The following is a 12,602-nucleotide window of genomic DNA, read 5'->3' on the forward strand; positions in this document are numbered from 1 at the left end:
CATTACAAAGACTCTCTGACTTTCAATCTCTCCATCTCTCCGTCTCTCTTCCTGCCCTCCTTCCTCTGATTCTGTCGGTTCCTCTTAATCTCTCTCGCTCCCCAGGCGGCCAATGGTGGGGGTGCATTCAGCGACTACTCCTCCTCTGTTCCCTCCACCCCCAGCATAAGTCAGCGGGAGATGCGCATTGAGACCATCGCTGCCTCCAACACGCCCACACCCATCCGCAAGCAGTCAAAGCGCCGCTCCAACATTTTCACAGTAAGTATGCGACAGCTGATGCAAAGCAACACCCACTCACACTACTAGGAGGCATGTTGCCAAGCACACTTTGTCCACCAGAGGGAGACAGGTAGCTCGAAAATGCATCAAAAGCCACCTCTCCTGCCTCCGATGCAGGCAAAGAAAGCGTCTTGTTCACACAGCACAATGGGCAAAGGAGAAACAGACTAAATAGAAATTATATTAGATCCCCGAAATGCTCCAAAAGAATAAACCCTTCTTTCAAAGCAAATATCAAAGATAAGCACTGTGGAAAAAAAACAAAACGTCTTTTCATGTCCTTTTTCTTTTTCTAATTGGATGTAGTAAGTGCGCATGGATTAAGTTTCTCATCTCACCCATAACAAGCTAGGCCCTCTGCACTGTCTAAATCTTTGACCTCCCCTTCCCCTACCCCTCTTATTTTTACTAGATCCTTTCTTTGCAGTGACTTCCCTTTTGGGCAGAGACGGCAGCAACAAACCGCCAATGCCACTTCTCCTGCCCGGCCAAGCTAAACTAAAAGTCCGAGCCAGCCAATGCCCTGTTTACACGCTGCTAATAACGCATGCCAGCACCCTCCAACGCCCCAGCTCCAGATAGAAATGCTCACCCAACCACTAATCATCTCGCTGAGTCTAGACAACTCCCTCACCCCACATCTACTTTGGCCCAAATCCAGTCTTGACCACCAAGATTCACTACCACACCAGTATCCCCCGACCCTTGTCTGCCTGCTCTTTACCCCGTGTCCTGTCGTATTTGCCCTCTGCTCTAACCAATAGCATATGTGTGCACTAACCACTCTAATTTCCTTAGCTGTCCAAAGCTTGTCTTTTACTTGTAGCCTCTGCCCTCTTCTTCTGCCCAGCCTGCTCCCCCCTTTCCTCCTCTCTCTTCCCTCCTACACCAGCCTTCTTCTTTGCTGCTAAGCCTTTCCTAATCTCACGTAGCCAGACCTCTGCCTCTCCGAGCTCAGGGAGGTCTGCAGGGTCTGTCTTTCTCTCTTCTTCTCTTTTTTTTTTTCCAACCAAAACTAGTGTTGTTGTTGTACAAATCAATGAAATAATTCCACAGAGAGCTTGTTTGTACCTCCAGAAAAAGCCAACGTGTGTGTTTTCAGAATGCCTGACTCAGCTCTTCCAAAGGTTTCAATTTTTCTCCCAAGTTTTCGTTTCTCCAGAACTTTATGAGCATCATGAGACAGAGATTGGGCTACGTGAGATGACTTCTTTCCTTACTCCTCCCTCTGCCCTTCCCAACTTCTAAAATGTCTCTTCTCCTCCACCTGTCTTCCTCCCCCTTCACCTCTTTCCTCTGTTCCCCTCTGACCCCTGTCTCCTATCTTCTCTCCCCCATCTCTTTCTAGCTAACTCCTTCTCCAACCTCCCTATCTGTCTCCTCCCTCCTCTATTTCTCCTACTGCCTTTACCCTGTTACCCCAGCTGCTGTGGGAGCCGCAGGCTTTTTGTGGCCTCCGAGCAGTACAGGCTGTGTGCTAGCTCCCCTTGTTGTCTCCCTTCCCCCCCTGCTAGGTAGTGACTAACCATGTCCACCAGAGAAATGAGCCTCTCCCCGTCCGCGTCATGGAGATGCCGAAGCACGCCACCTACCCAGTGTGGGTGCCGGAGTGGCAAGCCGAGCGGGAGTTTCAGCTCATGACCTTCTGAGGAGCAGCGAGCCGAGGGTGGGAGGAGTGAGGGAGGGTGAGGGAGGAAAGAAGGAGGAGGATGAGGAAACGGAGGAGAAGGAGGAGGAGGAGGAGGAGGAGGGGACGGAAAGTTAACGGGGCGATGTCGACATATCTTCAGTGACACTTGAAGAGTGCGATGGGCTCAGGAGAGGAAGACTCGCAGTGCCGACCTTTTTTTTTTTTGCCATTTTACAAAACAACAGAAAGAGAAAAATATTTCATCGACGCAACAGTATGGAGGATGTTCCTTTCCTAGCTTTGTCCGTTTTAAAAACAAATTGACATCTGTGTTACAAAGTTCCCTCAAAGTCCTGCTACTCACTGATAGACGGCAGGCTGCCACTCAGAACGCCTGTCATGTTTTCTAGCCACACTCTTGTAAGTAGTCCATTTTATGTTAATTTTGAGGGGAGTTTCAAATGAAGTAACAGTGAAAGAAAATATGCCTTAATGTCATCAGTAGACAAGCTTTGACGGATCAATATCAGAATCACTTCACGTACAAGGTATTTTGTTCTGATATTACAGAGAAAATTGCTGCAAGTGATTCATCTTGTCCAGTTGTAATCAGATATAAAAGTAATACTTGTGGCGCTGGCATTGGGACTCTTGTAATTAAGAAAAATCCTTTGCAATGTGTTTATTGAGCTAACAGTGTTGAAGAGTAAACAGAATTTGGGTTCAGATTGTTAAACCCAAGTTAAATCTGACTACAAAAACATCAGACATAGTTGATTAGAAAAAACCCCTTAAAATAGGTGAATCTTTTTTATAATATATTGGTTGTTTTTTTTTTTAAGTAAGTGAATGAAACTCAAAGCTTTACTACAGAAGATCGTGTCACTCCGTCTTTTCACCGCCCTCACAAACCAATTTCACCAACCACAGTCATCTCAAGCAAGTCTTTGCCATAACTGTCCTCGGCCACTAGGTGTCAGCACAGTACACATTATTCTTTCCTAGTGCTTCCATGGTCAATAACTCTGAACGATCTGTTTTGTAATCTGTCTGTGGTTTTTCCTGACGTCTTCAGGCTGTCTGTCCCTTTTCGTGTTGAAAAGCACACTGTTTAGGAGTTTAAACGAATACTACGGCATTTTTTATACTTAATTCCATCCCACTCACTCACCCATATTCATTTGATGCATTTATTAATGTCCGCCACTCGTTGTTCCCCATTCCATGTTTTTAAGTCTCTTGACTTGTCACTGGATCTCCACGTATGAAATAAAAAAACATAACCAAAACAAACAAAGAAAAAAATATAACCATTTGACACTGTTTTTCAATATTTGCAGATTTGTGCTTCTGTTTCCAACCTTTCTTCAACAAAAAGGGCTTTCCAACTCCTTCCGAATTAGAAGAGCATGATGGTTTAAATAAAAGAGTCCCCCTGCTTTGCCAATCATGATAGAGAGGAGATTATTTATTGAGGACTTTGAGCTTGTCGCTGCTTTACCCTCGGTGCTTTAGCGCATTCAGGGTAATGCATAGAACTTGCACTAAACGGAAACCATAGGACTTTGCGTCTAACGCAGCCTAAAGTCGAGTCCATTTGAGTGTTTGAGCGCACTCAAAGTAGACTGTCAAATATCATGAAGTGAGACAGACTGTAGGGACTCTTCTGGAAATGCCCCGTCCACCCCTGCCCGCACCCCCCACCCCCCAAACTTTCATTCAGACATCCCATACGAAAACACGCTGTACAGTCAAGTCACTCTTGGAACTGTTATCCAGCCACCCAAAGGACACAACCTTTCCTTATATGACATCACACTGCCTTTTGCCATAAATGAGGACTCAAGGACTAGAGGTGCCAAGTTGTTTTTTGTTCTTCCTTTTAGATTTTCCTACATTCATTTGGTCCGTTTTTATTTGATTCCTTCTTATTTTCCAGGGAGTATTGAATGGAATTGAAAATGTGGTATAAATGTATTCTCACAGAGGTATTTTAGATTAGAGTAATTTGGGGATATTTTATGAAGGCCTTCATAAAAATCAGGTTAGAGTGTGAGGGTGTTGAGGTATTACAGAGAGAGATTATACTGAAAGTTGCCAACAAATGACACTGGGTTGCACCGACTTGTATGAATGTAGTTAAACTTAACGTTTGTTTTCCTTTTTATTTATTTTTGCACATTCAATTGTCTTTTATTCATTGATTTCTTTTCATTTTCTTCAGTTTTAGGTTTGGTACAGAGATTATGAACTCTTGCATAATCGCTTTTCTATCATGAACGGATTGACGAAAAATATAGACTGCTGTATATCTTGTATTGTATTTTATTTACAATGGTACTCTATAAAAAGTACATACATATAAGGAGTATATGAAATAATGCCTTTATTGTTCATCCTATATTTTGTGGGAACTGCAATGTTTGGCTCAATCTGTTGAATATTTTGAAGTGAATTTGTGACTTGCTTTGTATGGTGTCTGTATAGAAGCTAAACAAGTCATCATTAAAAAAGAATAAAATGTTGGAAAAAATATAAACACCAGAGTTGGTTTACTTGAACTCAAGACTCTACCTCCTCTCCATTGATGACTGGACATTTCTCATGTTCTGAATGAGACCATACACAATCATGTCTGTCCCTACCTGTATCACATCTCTTTATTTGTTTTGGGGTGGGAAGGTTTTTTTTTTTATTATTTATTTTTTTTCCTGTAAAGTTATATTTACTGTCTAACCATTTTCCCTTCACAGGTACGACCAGAAACTTGAAATGTGCATTCATTTTTACTTTTCTGACTGTTTGATATTTGCACAATTATTTTACATCCCTCCAGGTTTTGCAGGTCAAAGGTCGGAGGAAACTTCTTTAACTTAAGTCTCCTGTAAAATAACCATTTTCCCTTTTCTCCCTTTAACCTGTTATGACCTTTAACATATTTACCGTGCAACAAAAGCCCTTATCAGTGCGACTATGCTAAAGGCACAGCCGAAGCTACACTGGTATAGTAGCAGGTGGTCTGCAGGTCCACTAAGGGCCCGCTCTGGGTCTCACACAGAGGGAAGGATCCCCAAAGGGTTTCAGGGCTGAGTCATGACTCAATGTGTGGTCGTCCTTGGTCTCCTCTGTGTTGAGATGTGTCTAGTGTGGTCTTGGTTTGGTCTCTTTTTTAATTTTGATTTTTTTCCTTTTTAAACTTGCACGTCGGTGTTACTGCTGTTTGTTCTGCTGGTCTGCTTGTCTGTTAATTTCGAGCTTCTTTTGAGACTTTTATTTTGCAACGTCGAGTTTCTCCACAAATACTGCAAAGTGCTCAAAACACCAAAACCCTCACCTGCCCACCCCCCTCCTCCTGACCCCCAGTCTCTTTCTCTTTCCCTCACACACACACACACACACCCCAACATACACAACTACGCCCCAAAACCTCACCTCACGCCCCACATCTCCCTCTCTGCTTTGCCGTCAGTGTGTCGCTTCAGTTGCTGACTGACTTTCTTGTTTTCTTGCAGTCACGGAAAGCCAGTGAACAAGCAAAGAGCGTTGACAGTAAAACAGACAGCATAGGCAGTGGGAGAGCCATACCTATCAAACAGGTAAGCTGTCTTCCTCATTTGTACACTACATTTCTCATAGTTACCCGGGTAAGTATGATCTTTTAAACTTTGTTTTTCTTTTATGTCCTTTTCCATGTGCACCAGTTCACATCCTAGCATTTAGACAGTCAAGTACAGCATGACAGGAGTCCATCTTTGTAGAAAAAGTGTCCAGCAAGGCTGATAAATGAAGTCTGGGACACGTCCTCTGACCCCATGAAAGCTTCGGGGTATGACACGTGTGTAGTGTAACTGGAGCTGCAGTGTTGGAGGATTACAGCAGATGGCGCTAGAAACAAAGGGATAATGTCCTTTCAGGTGCTCTGTGGGTGCACTCGGCCTGACAGAACTTTTTGGGTACACTCAAATGGATGGTGGCGGACCTTTTCAATAATTGCAGAATTCTCACCCATGTCTTATTTTTGGTATAAGATATATTCCGACCCAAGGCCGACTGCGGACACCTCAGTGAAACAATTTAATCATCCCCGTGTTCTATGGTAGTGCGCCAGCTATTGAGCCTTTCAGCAAGTGCAATCCTGCTTTTACTACACATGTGTTTTACCCCAATGATATGATGTTGTGACTCTGATTTGCAGTTTTGCTGTCATATATTTCACTGTATAGACTTATTTCAGTCTCTAGGTCCATTGAGTTTGTCTCTTTCCTCCATTTTACAGTCGTCATTTTTCTAGCAATCAGTAGAAGTATGCGTAAAGTGTATCTTTGGTCAGGATCCATTGGGATGGCAGTTTGCATTATTTTTTCAATCTCCTCTTTAATATCTTGCCAAAATCCCTGCATTGCACACTGTCCCAGAAGATGTGGGAATGGTCTCCAGTTATCCCACATTTCCTCCAACATAAAGCTAATACTGAGCCTCAGTGGTGAGGAGTTCACTGAAAATCTGTGCTCAAGTAAAAGTACAATTACTCACATAAAAATGACCCAAAAAAGTAAAAAAAGAGTACCTGGTTAATAAATTACTCAAAGTACAATTTACCTTACATTTTAATGTGATTCAGGGTGCGTGGGCCAGTGCAAAAATAATGACAAAACAGCATTTGTTGATAAAACTGTTGTTTTTTAATGAATTAATAACCATAACCGCTTTTAATGAGGATTAATACATGTAAAAGTGTCACAGATGACTAGCTATAAGATGAGATAATGTCATTATCATAGCATCAAAGATTAACACATGAAAAATTAACCTTCAGAAAACTAACATTAGCTAGTTAGATACATTTTTGTGTGTTTAAAATTTTGGTGTAGAAAATGTGGTCAGAAATTGTTGCTGAAACCTGCCTCTTGTTCATCATCACATCGTGGTCAAAAGACAGGTGGTGCCGCTTTTCTTTCAGGCAGCTGGAAACTTGGCATCTGCAGTAGAGGTGCTCCTCGTGTGTTCCCCACCATACACTCAAGCTCAATATTTACAGAAGGATAGTTTAACTCTTTTAAGAAGTGTAGTAAAATAAAAAGTAGATGACTGGCTCAAAAATATATACTTCAGTAAAACGTAGAAGTACAAGTTCCTTTAAAGAAAACAACTTTTTTATCTTGCGTTACTTGTAATGCGTTACCACCAGCCCAGCTGAGCCTTTATAAAACACTGAAACTGTCAGTGAAGTCCTGAAAATCTGATTTTTATCTTTCAATTGAACTCTTTCTGACTGATAATAATACTCCTATGGCTACTACTCATACAGACATTCTCCCCAATCCCTGCCCTCAGTTATTTTATTTAATTCCCATTTCTTGGCAAGTTGTTTTCTAGTCTGATCTCTTTTGTGTCATTAAATATGACATGCTGTGTGTTAAAGATTTAATGTCAGTGTATGTACTGTAGAGTTCAACGCTGTGATTTGGGCAGAGTCATGTGTTGCTGCAACCACTAGATGGCGACGCAACACAACCTAACAAATTACCTCAGCAGCCCTCGAGTGCAGCTGAGTACCAGCGAGAAGGCGGCTGAAGGTTTAGATATAACACTAGGAAGGTTATTAGCAAAGAAACATCTTAAGTTTGTGTTAATCATCAACCTTTCTCTTTAAAAATATGTAGGTTTTTACATTTTAAAGGCACAATCTGACCTCAGTAATTGCAGGTAAATTGTCAGATTAAAGAGTTTGTAATGAAAATAACTATTTCTTTTTCCGTCAAATGACCGTAACTGAAAATAAGTATCTGTTTTAGTTGTGTGTACGTAAACACAACCACTGTAAGCAGACGTAGTTATTGTGCGTTAGGCGATGTATTCAGACTCATGTCAGTCAGTTTTGGAAATATGATTTCAATTGTGTGATCATAATAATCTTACATTTGGATCACGGATGCACCGTTTAGTATAAAACCATTCAGTCCCAGTGGAAATGTTATTGTTATTATTGCTCATAATTGTGTGTGGGTAGTATTTTTGCATGAAAGTTCATTCATGCGTATTCATATAATCAACTTTGACAGCTGATGATGAGCTGAAAATTTCATTAGATGTCCCAACAGATGTAATTTTCTTTACTCTGACTTTTTTTTTTTTCAAGGTAATTTCACATTCACTTACATTATGCTCTATTAAATACTATAGACTCACTGAGTGTTCTAATGTAACATAATTGCAATTTTTTAGCTGGTAGTTTTTTATTTTTATCTCGATTTCTTTACTATTTTTCTGTTTTAATGTATTCATGCTTTGCTCCAGATGACCAGTTGTGCAGTGCTGAACGCTGAATTACATATCAGAGTGAGGATCATTTCTAAAGGTCCAACGATAACCGGAGGAGAAGTATTTGACACATTGATTAGTAATCACTCATGATTATATGAGTGCTTTTGAAAATGGGTCAGCATCATTGTAATATCCTCTTTACCTGCAAATGATAGAAGATAATGACCTTTTTTTTATTTATTTTTTTTCAAATGTTGAGCCAGACCTTCTCACTCCCTTTGGAGGAAAATTACCAAGGCTTTGGTCCAGCGGAAAATAATGTCAGGGTGACACTTCCAAGCGCCCTCACTCAATCAGAAAATATTGCTCTGGGGAAACCAGTTTAACAGATACAGCATCTATCGGCCCTTGTGTCTGTCACTGATAGTAGATGTTTGTGTAATAGATATAAATGTGATGTTAGAGAATTATAATAAATGCCGCAGTGTATTATTTCTTTTAAATCAAAGTTATTAACATGACAGATGTTTAAATTGTGGTTTTATTTGTGCGGAAATTTGCTAAAAATGCCCTTAAAAGCATGGAAATTTAAACTTCAAATAATTCTGCAAACATTTAATGATTATTTTATCTTCGTGAAGCTCGTTTTATGTAGATTAATGTAATTTATCTGCAGAAGCGTGCAAATCTGACAAGTGCAGGTGAGCAGGAGGTTGAAAGAATCCCCTCCGAGCAGTCTTTACTGTAAACTCTCCCATTCTTATCCATTACTGGAAGCTCCTCTCTAAAGTCCAGGGCCAGTTTCTCTGAGTATCATGGCAACTTTTAACAAGAGCCATCCCCCTCTTTATCTACAAAGGGTTTCTTTAAAGGGGGGGTTGGCTTTACAGATGTGGAAGTAGGGGGTTCGTGGTGTGACTAGCTGATCTCCAGGCCAGTCAAATGCACAATCAAGGAGATCAAAGTGTCAATGTGAGCTTAATTACCACTCCCCCCCCTCACCCTCTCACCCCATCGGGCCAAATTACACACCACACACACCCCCCATGTCTGTCCTCTGCTCCTACCCCCCTGCTATCTATAAAAATAGTGAGTGAGGATAACAATGCACTCACTGCTGAGGAGCCGCCAACAGCTCCTCAGCAGTGAGTGCATTCTTGCCCCATCACGACCCCCCCTACCCGCCCCAACCCAACGCACACACACACCAGCTAACACACACTTTTTCTCCCCCTGTCACAAAGGGCCGGCCTATCAGTCAGCCGCAGTGGCAGGATGCAGCTTTTCTCCTGGTCGTCTGACAAAAGAAGAGAGAGACACTATCTCCTCTGTGTAGATATGACAATTGTGTGGCCACGGAGAGCACGTCTGACGATCGGCCTGTGTCCTTATGTCGCACAGGCTGAACACACTCATCTCTTTTGTGTGTGTGTGTGCGCAGGGCTCCACACATGTTGCCTTCTGAGGCCAAAGTATCACATAAAGAACACACTGCTTAAATTAATCCGAACGTAGCAGACGATCAACCAATTAAGATAAATGATCCCAAATCATTTGTCGAGCTTCCAATTACTGAACGAGATACACATCACAGCGACTGTTCAAATAAAACAGAAAAATTGGTCGGCACGTGTAAAGATTTTCACATTATTGTCTTTATTGATCTGCTTCGTGGCTCTGATAAATATATGAAGCTCCGCGCTGATTGCATGTATAGATTTGTGTATGCTTCAGTAAGGCCACGAGATGAGGAACATATTTGCTTGTAAAACATGCATTATAAAGTCGCCAGAGGCCGTGTGACTGGCTCATTTACTCTGTATGATTAGAGAGTCATTTAAAAAGTGTTTACAGTTCTTTTATTGACTAAATTGAGAAGAGTCTGGGCAGTCAGCAAGTTATCGATTGAGGGACACAATGTTTCTTCCTGAAAAATCATCACGAGTATCAACAGTTAAAAAGATAATGAACACTTTCTGAAATATGAAATAACATTTAATGCACAACTTGTAATTTTTTTGAATTAAACAACAATTCAACACAATATTTACAACACAGAATACAAATATATAGTTTCTTTTTGCCCCTTTTGCGATCAAGGACAAGAGAATTTCATGACATTTTATTTTATTGCAATACCCAGCAATTAATACCACTAATTGTTAATTAAAATTAATTAAGCTTCAGCGACACACAGCCAGCATTGATGCTGTCTGTCTTCTCAACTGTCTTAATTTTGATTTGACAAATATCTTTTTCCTATTTCAAAGATTTCAGGTGAAGATAACCTCAGATAACGTTATTTTACACCCTGTAACCTGATGATTTTAATAGAGAAAAACAGATTTAAATTTTGCTGAGTAGATTTAAGGTGAGATTTTGGACTATTTTGCTTACTTAACATGTCGTCTTTCAGACTAGTGGGAAGAAAACATCCAAAATATACATTCAAGTGTTTATTCTAGTTCAAAAAAAAAAAAAAGCAGATATTTAATTAGTTAAGGCCTTATTTGCACAATTGCATATAAACTTGTTATACAAAAAAATAATTGTTTTAATGTAAGTCAGCTGGGGAAGTTTCATGGTGACATAAGTATGTTAAAATCTTTACTCTACTCACCTATTTGAAGCCCTGCGTCAGTGAGCAGCTCTAAACAGGCAGGTACATTGATAAAATACAAAGAGGACCAAACTGACTCCCAACATGCAGCCGATGCTCAGCACTCGCCCCCTTTAGATGAATCCGGGTTCGGATTAGGATGATTGTCGGCAAACAGCCTGGTGCCCAGGTCACCGAGGGTCAGCTCTTCCTGATGTGTTAATCAGGATTAAAGCCTGCAGGATGGGCCTGGCTAGCAAAATACTACCCTCTTTAACCCCCCCTTTTTCAGCTCACACACACACAGGCTTTGGCTGTAAAAGCACAAACATTGCCCCGGCTTAATCCCCTAATTAAGCGTGCCCCTCCTCACTATTTAACCCCAGAGAGCCTCCTGGCCCTTGCACTCAGCAGCGTTTGGCCACCTCCAGCAGAGGAACTGCATTGTTTACCAGTGGATTTACTCAGCAGATAAGGAAACCATCAGATGCCCTGAAAGGCCGCGGAAGATAAAGTAGAATAGAATAAGAGCTGAGTGGGCTTTGAAGAGGGGAGATCACACTCCCTAATCCCAGGATTGAGAGGTCTTCCAGAGTTCAGCATGTTATGTGTATGAATGCAGGGAGGAGGTCTGGCAAATTGGATTGTCTCTCTGTGTCTGTGAGGGGTCTCTGAGCCAGAGGAACTTGGCCAGCTTTGGAGGTTCACAACAGAAACATGTCATTTAACCTGTCAGCCAACTAAGTTATAATAAAGAATGAAAGTTTAAGGGGATGTAATTAAATATTACTGTTATGTTTTCATATTTTTTAATGTGTAATCACTCCCATACTGTTTCGTAATTGTCACTTAAAATGATGTTTGCTTTACGACTCACCACAAACAAAATGTAACTGCCATAACGAAATCTGTAATAGCAATAATAATGCTGTTTTATGGTATTTAACATCCATAATGGCTCATATCATCCACCATGCTGCTTTGAGAGGAGCACATGCTCACCGTGATGCCTCGTCTCTTACAGGGAATCCTTCTGAAGCGAAGTGGCAAATCCCTCAACAAGGAGTGGAAAAAGAAATATGTCACACTGTGTGATAACGGCGTCCTTACTTACCACCCCAGTTTACATGTGAGTCTGAACCCCTCCTCCTCTCCCTTCTTCTCTTCCCATTTCTTTTCCAATCGGCTTTATGTGTTTGTTACACTACTGTTTGTACTCGAGGGTGCTACTGGAGGTTTTAATGTAGGATTTTTTCAACCGCTGAGCACGATTCTCTTGATGGGATTACATTTACCACCGCTGCTGTAGCGAGCTGGATTACAACCATATAGGCTCATGATTTCTACTGCGACTGTATATAACTAGCTAACCCCGTGACTTTAAGTGTAGTATTAAGAAACAGGGTGTCCTAGTGGTCATATCTGTCCCCTCCTGTGGTGCCCATCCCCGGTGCCGTCTAATGGAGACATGGCTGTGCTTCTGCGTGCCCGCCGCGCCCAGACTGCACGCTGGCTTGTATTTATAATGGTTCTCACCGCATGGCAGCAGAGCCTGACCAGCCTCCCACATCCATCTTTGTCAGAATCCCGCTGGGCCGCTAATACCTCTTAAACACTCGGCTGGCTGGCAGCAGACAGCTCAGGAGCCCGGTGCCCGTCTTCCTCCAAAATCCCTCCAGTTCCCCCCATCACTCTGTGATTCCTCCAGCCCTGTGTTTAAAGATGTTTCAGATAATCCTGGCGAGGTGAAATGAAAGATATTGGCGTCTAATGAGACAGCTCAAACTTTGAGCACAAGCCCAACAGTTAGACGCGAACCTTGTGTGT

The 12,602-nt window shown here is 41.6% G+C and overlaps 1 protein-coding gene across 3 annotated transcripts in view; it reads left to right on the forward strand.

Annotated features, from left to right (window-relative positions):
• agap3 (ArfGAP with GTPase domain, ankyrin repeat and PH domain 3) overlaps nt 1–12,602 on the forward strand; it is a 161,464-nt gene that overhangs the window by 98,660 nt on the left and 50,202 nt on the right. For 2 of the 3 annotated variants that reach the window (XM_033649814.2, XM_033649813.2), the window contains exons 8-10: nt 106–261; nt 5,425–5,508; nt 11,800–11,904. In XM_033649814.2, coding sequence (XP_033505705.1) covers nt 106–261; nt 5,425–5,508; nt 11,800–11,904 — 345 coding nt within the window. Of the gene's footprint in view, nt 1–105; nt 262–3,252; nt 3,459–5,424; nt 5,509–11,799; nt 11,905–12,602 lie in introns of those variants that run through there. The other variant, XM_033649816.2, reaches the window with a different exon arrangement.

The sequence above is a fragment of the Epinephelus lanceolatus genome, chromosome 12 (assembly GCF_041903045.1).
Source record: "Epinephelus lanceolatus isolate andai-2023 chromosome 12, ASM4190304v1, whole genome shotgun sequence".
NCBI lineage: Eukaryota > Metazoa > Chordata > Actinopteri > Perciformes > Serranidae > Epinephelus > Epinephelus lanceolatus.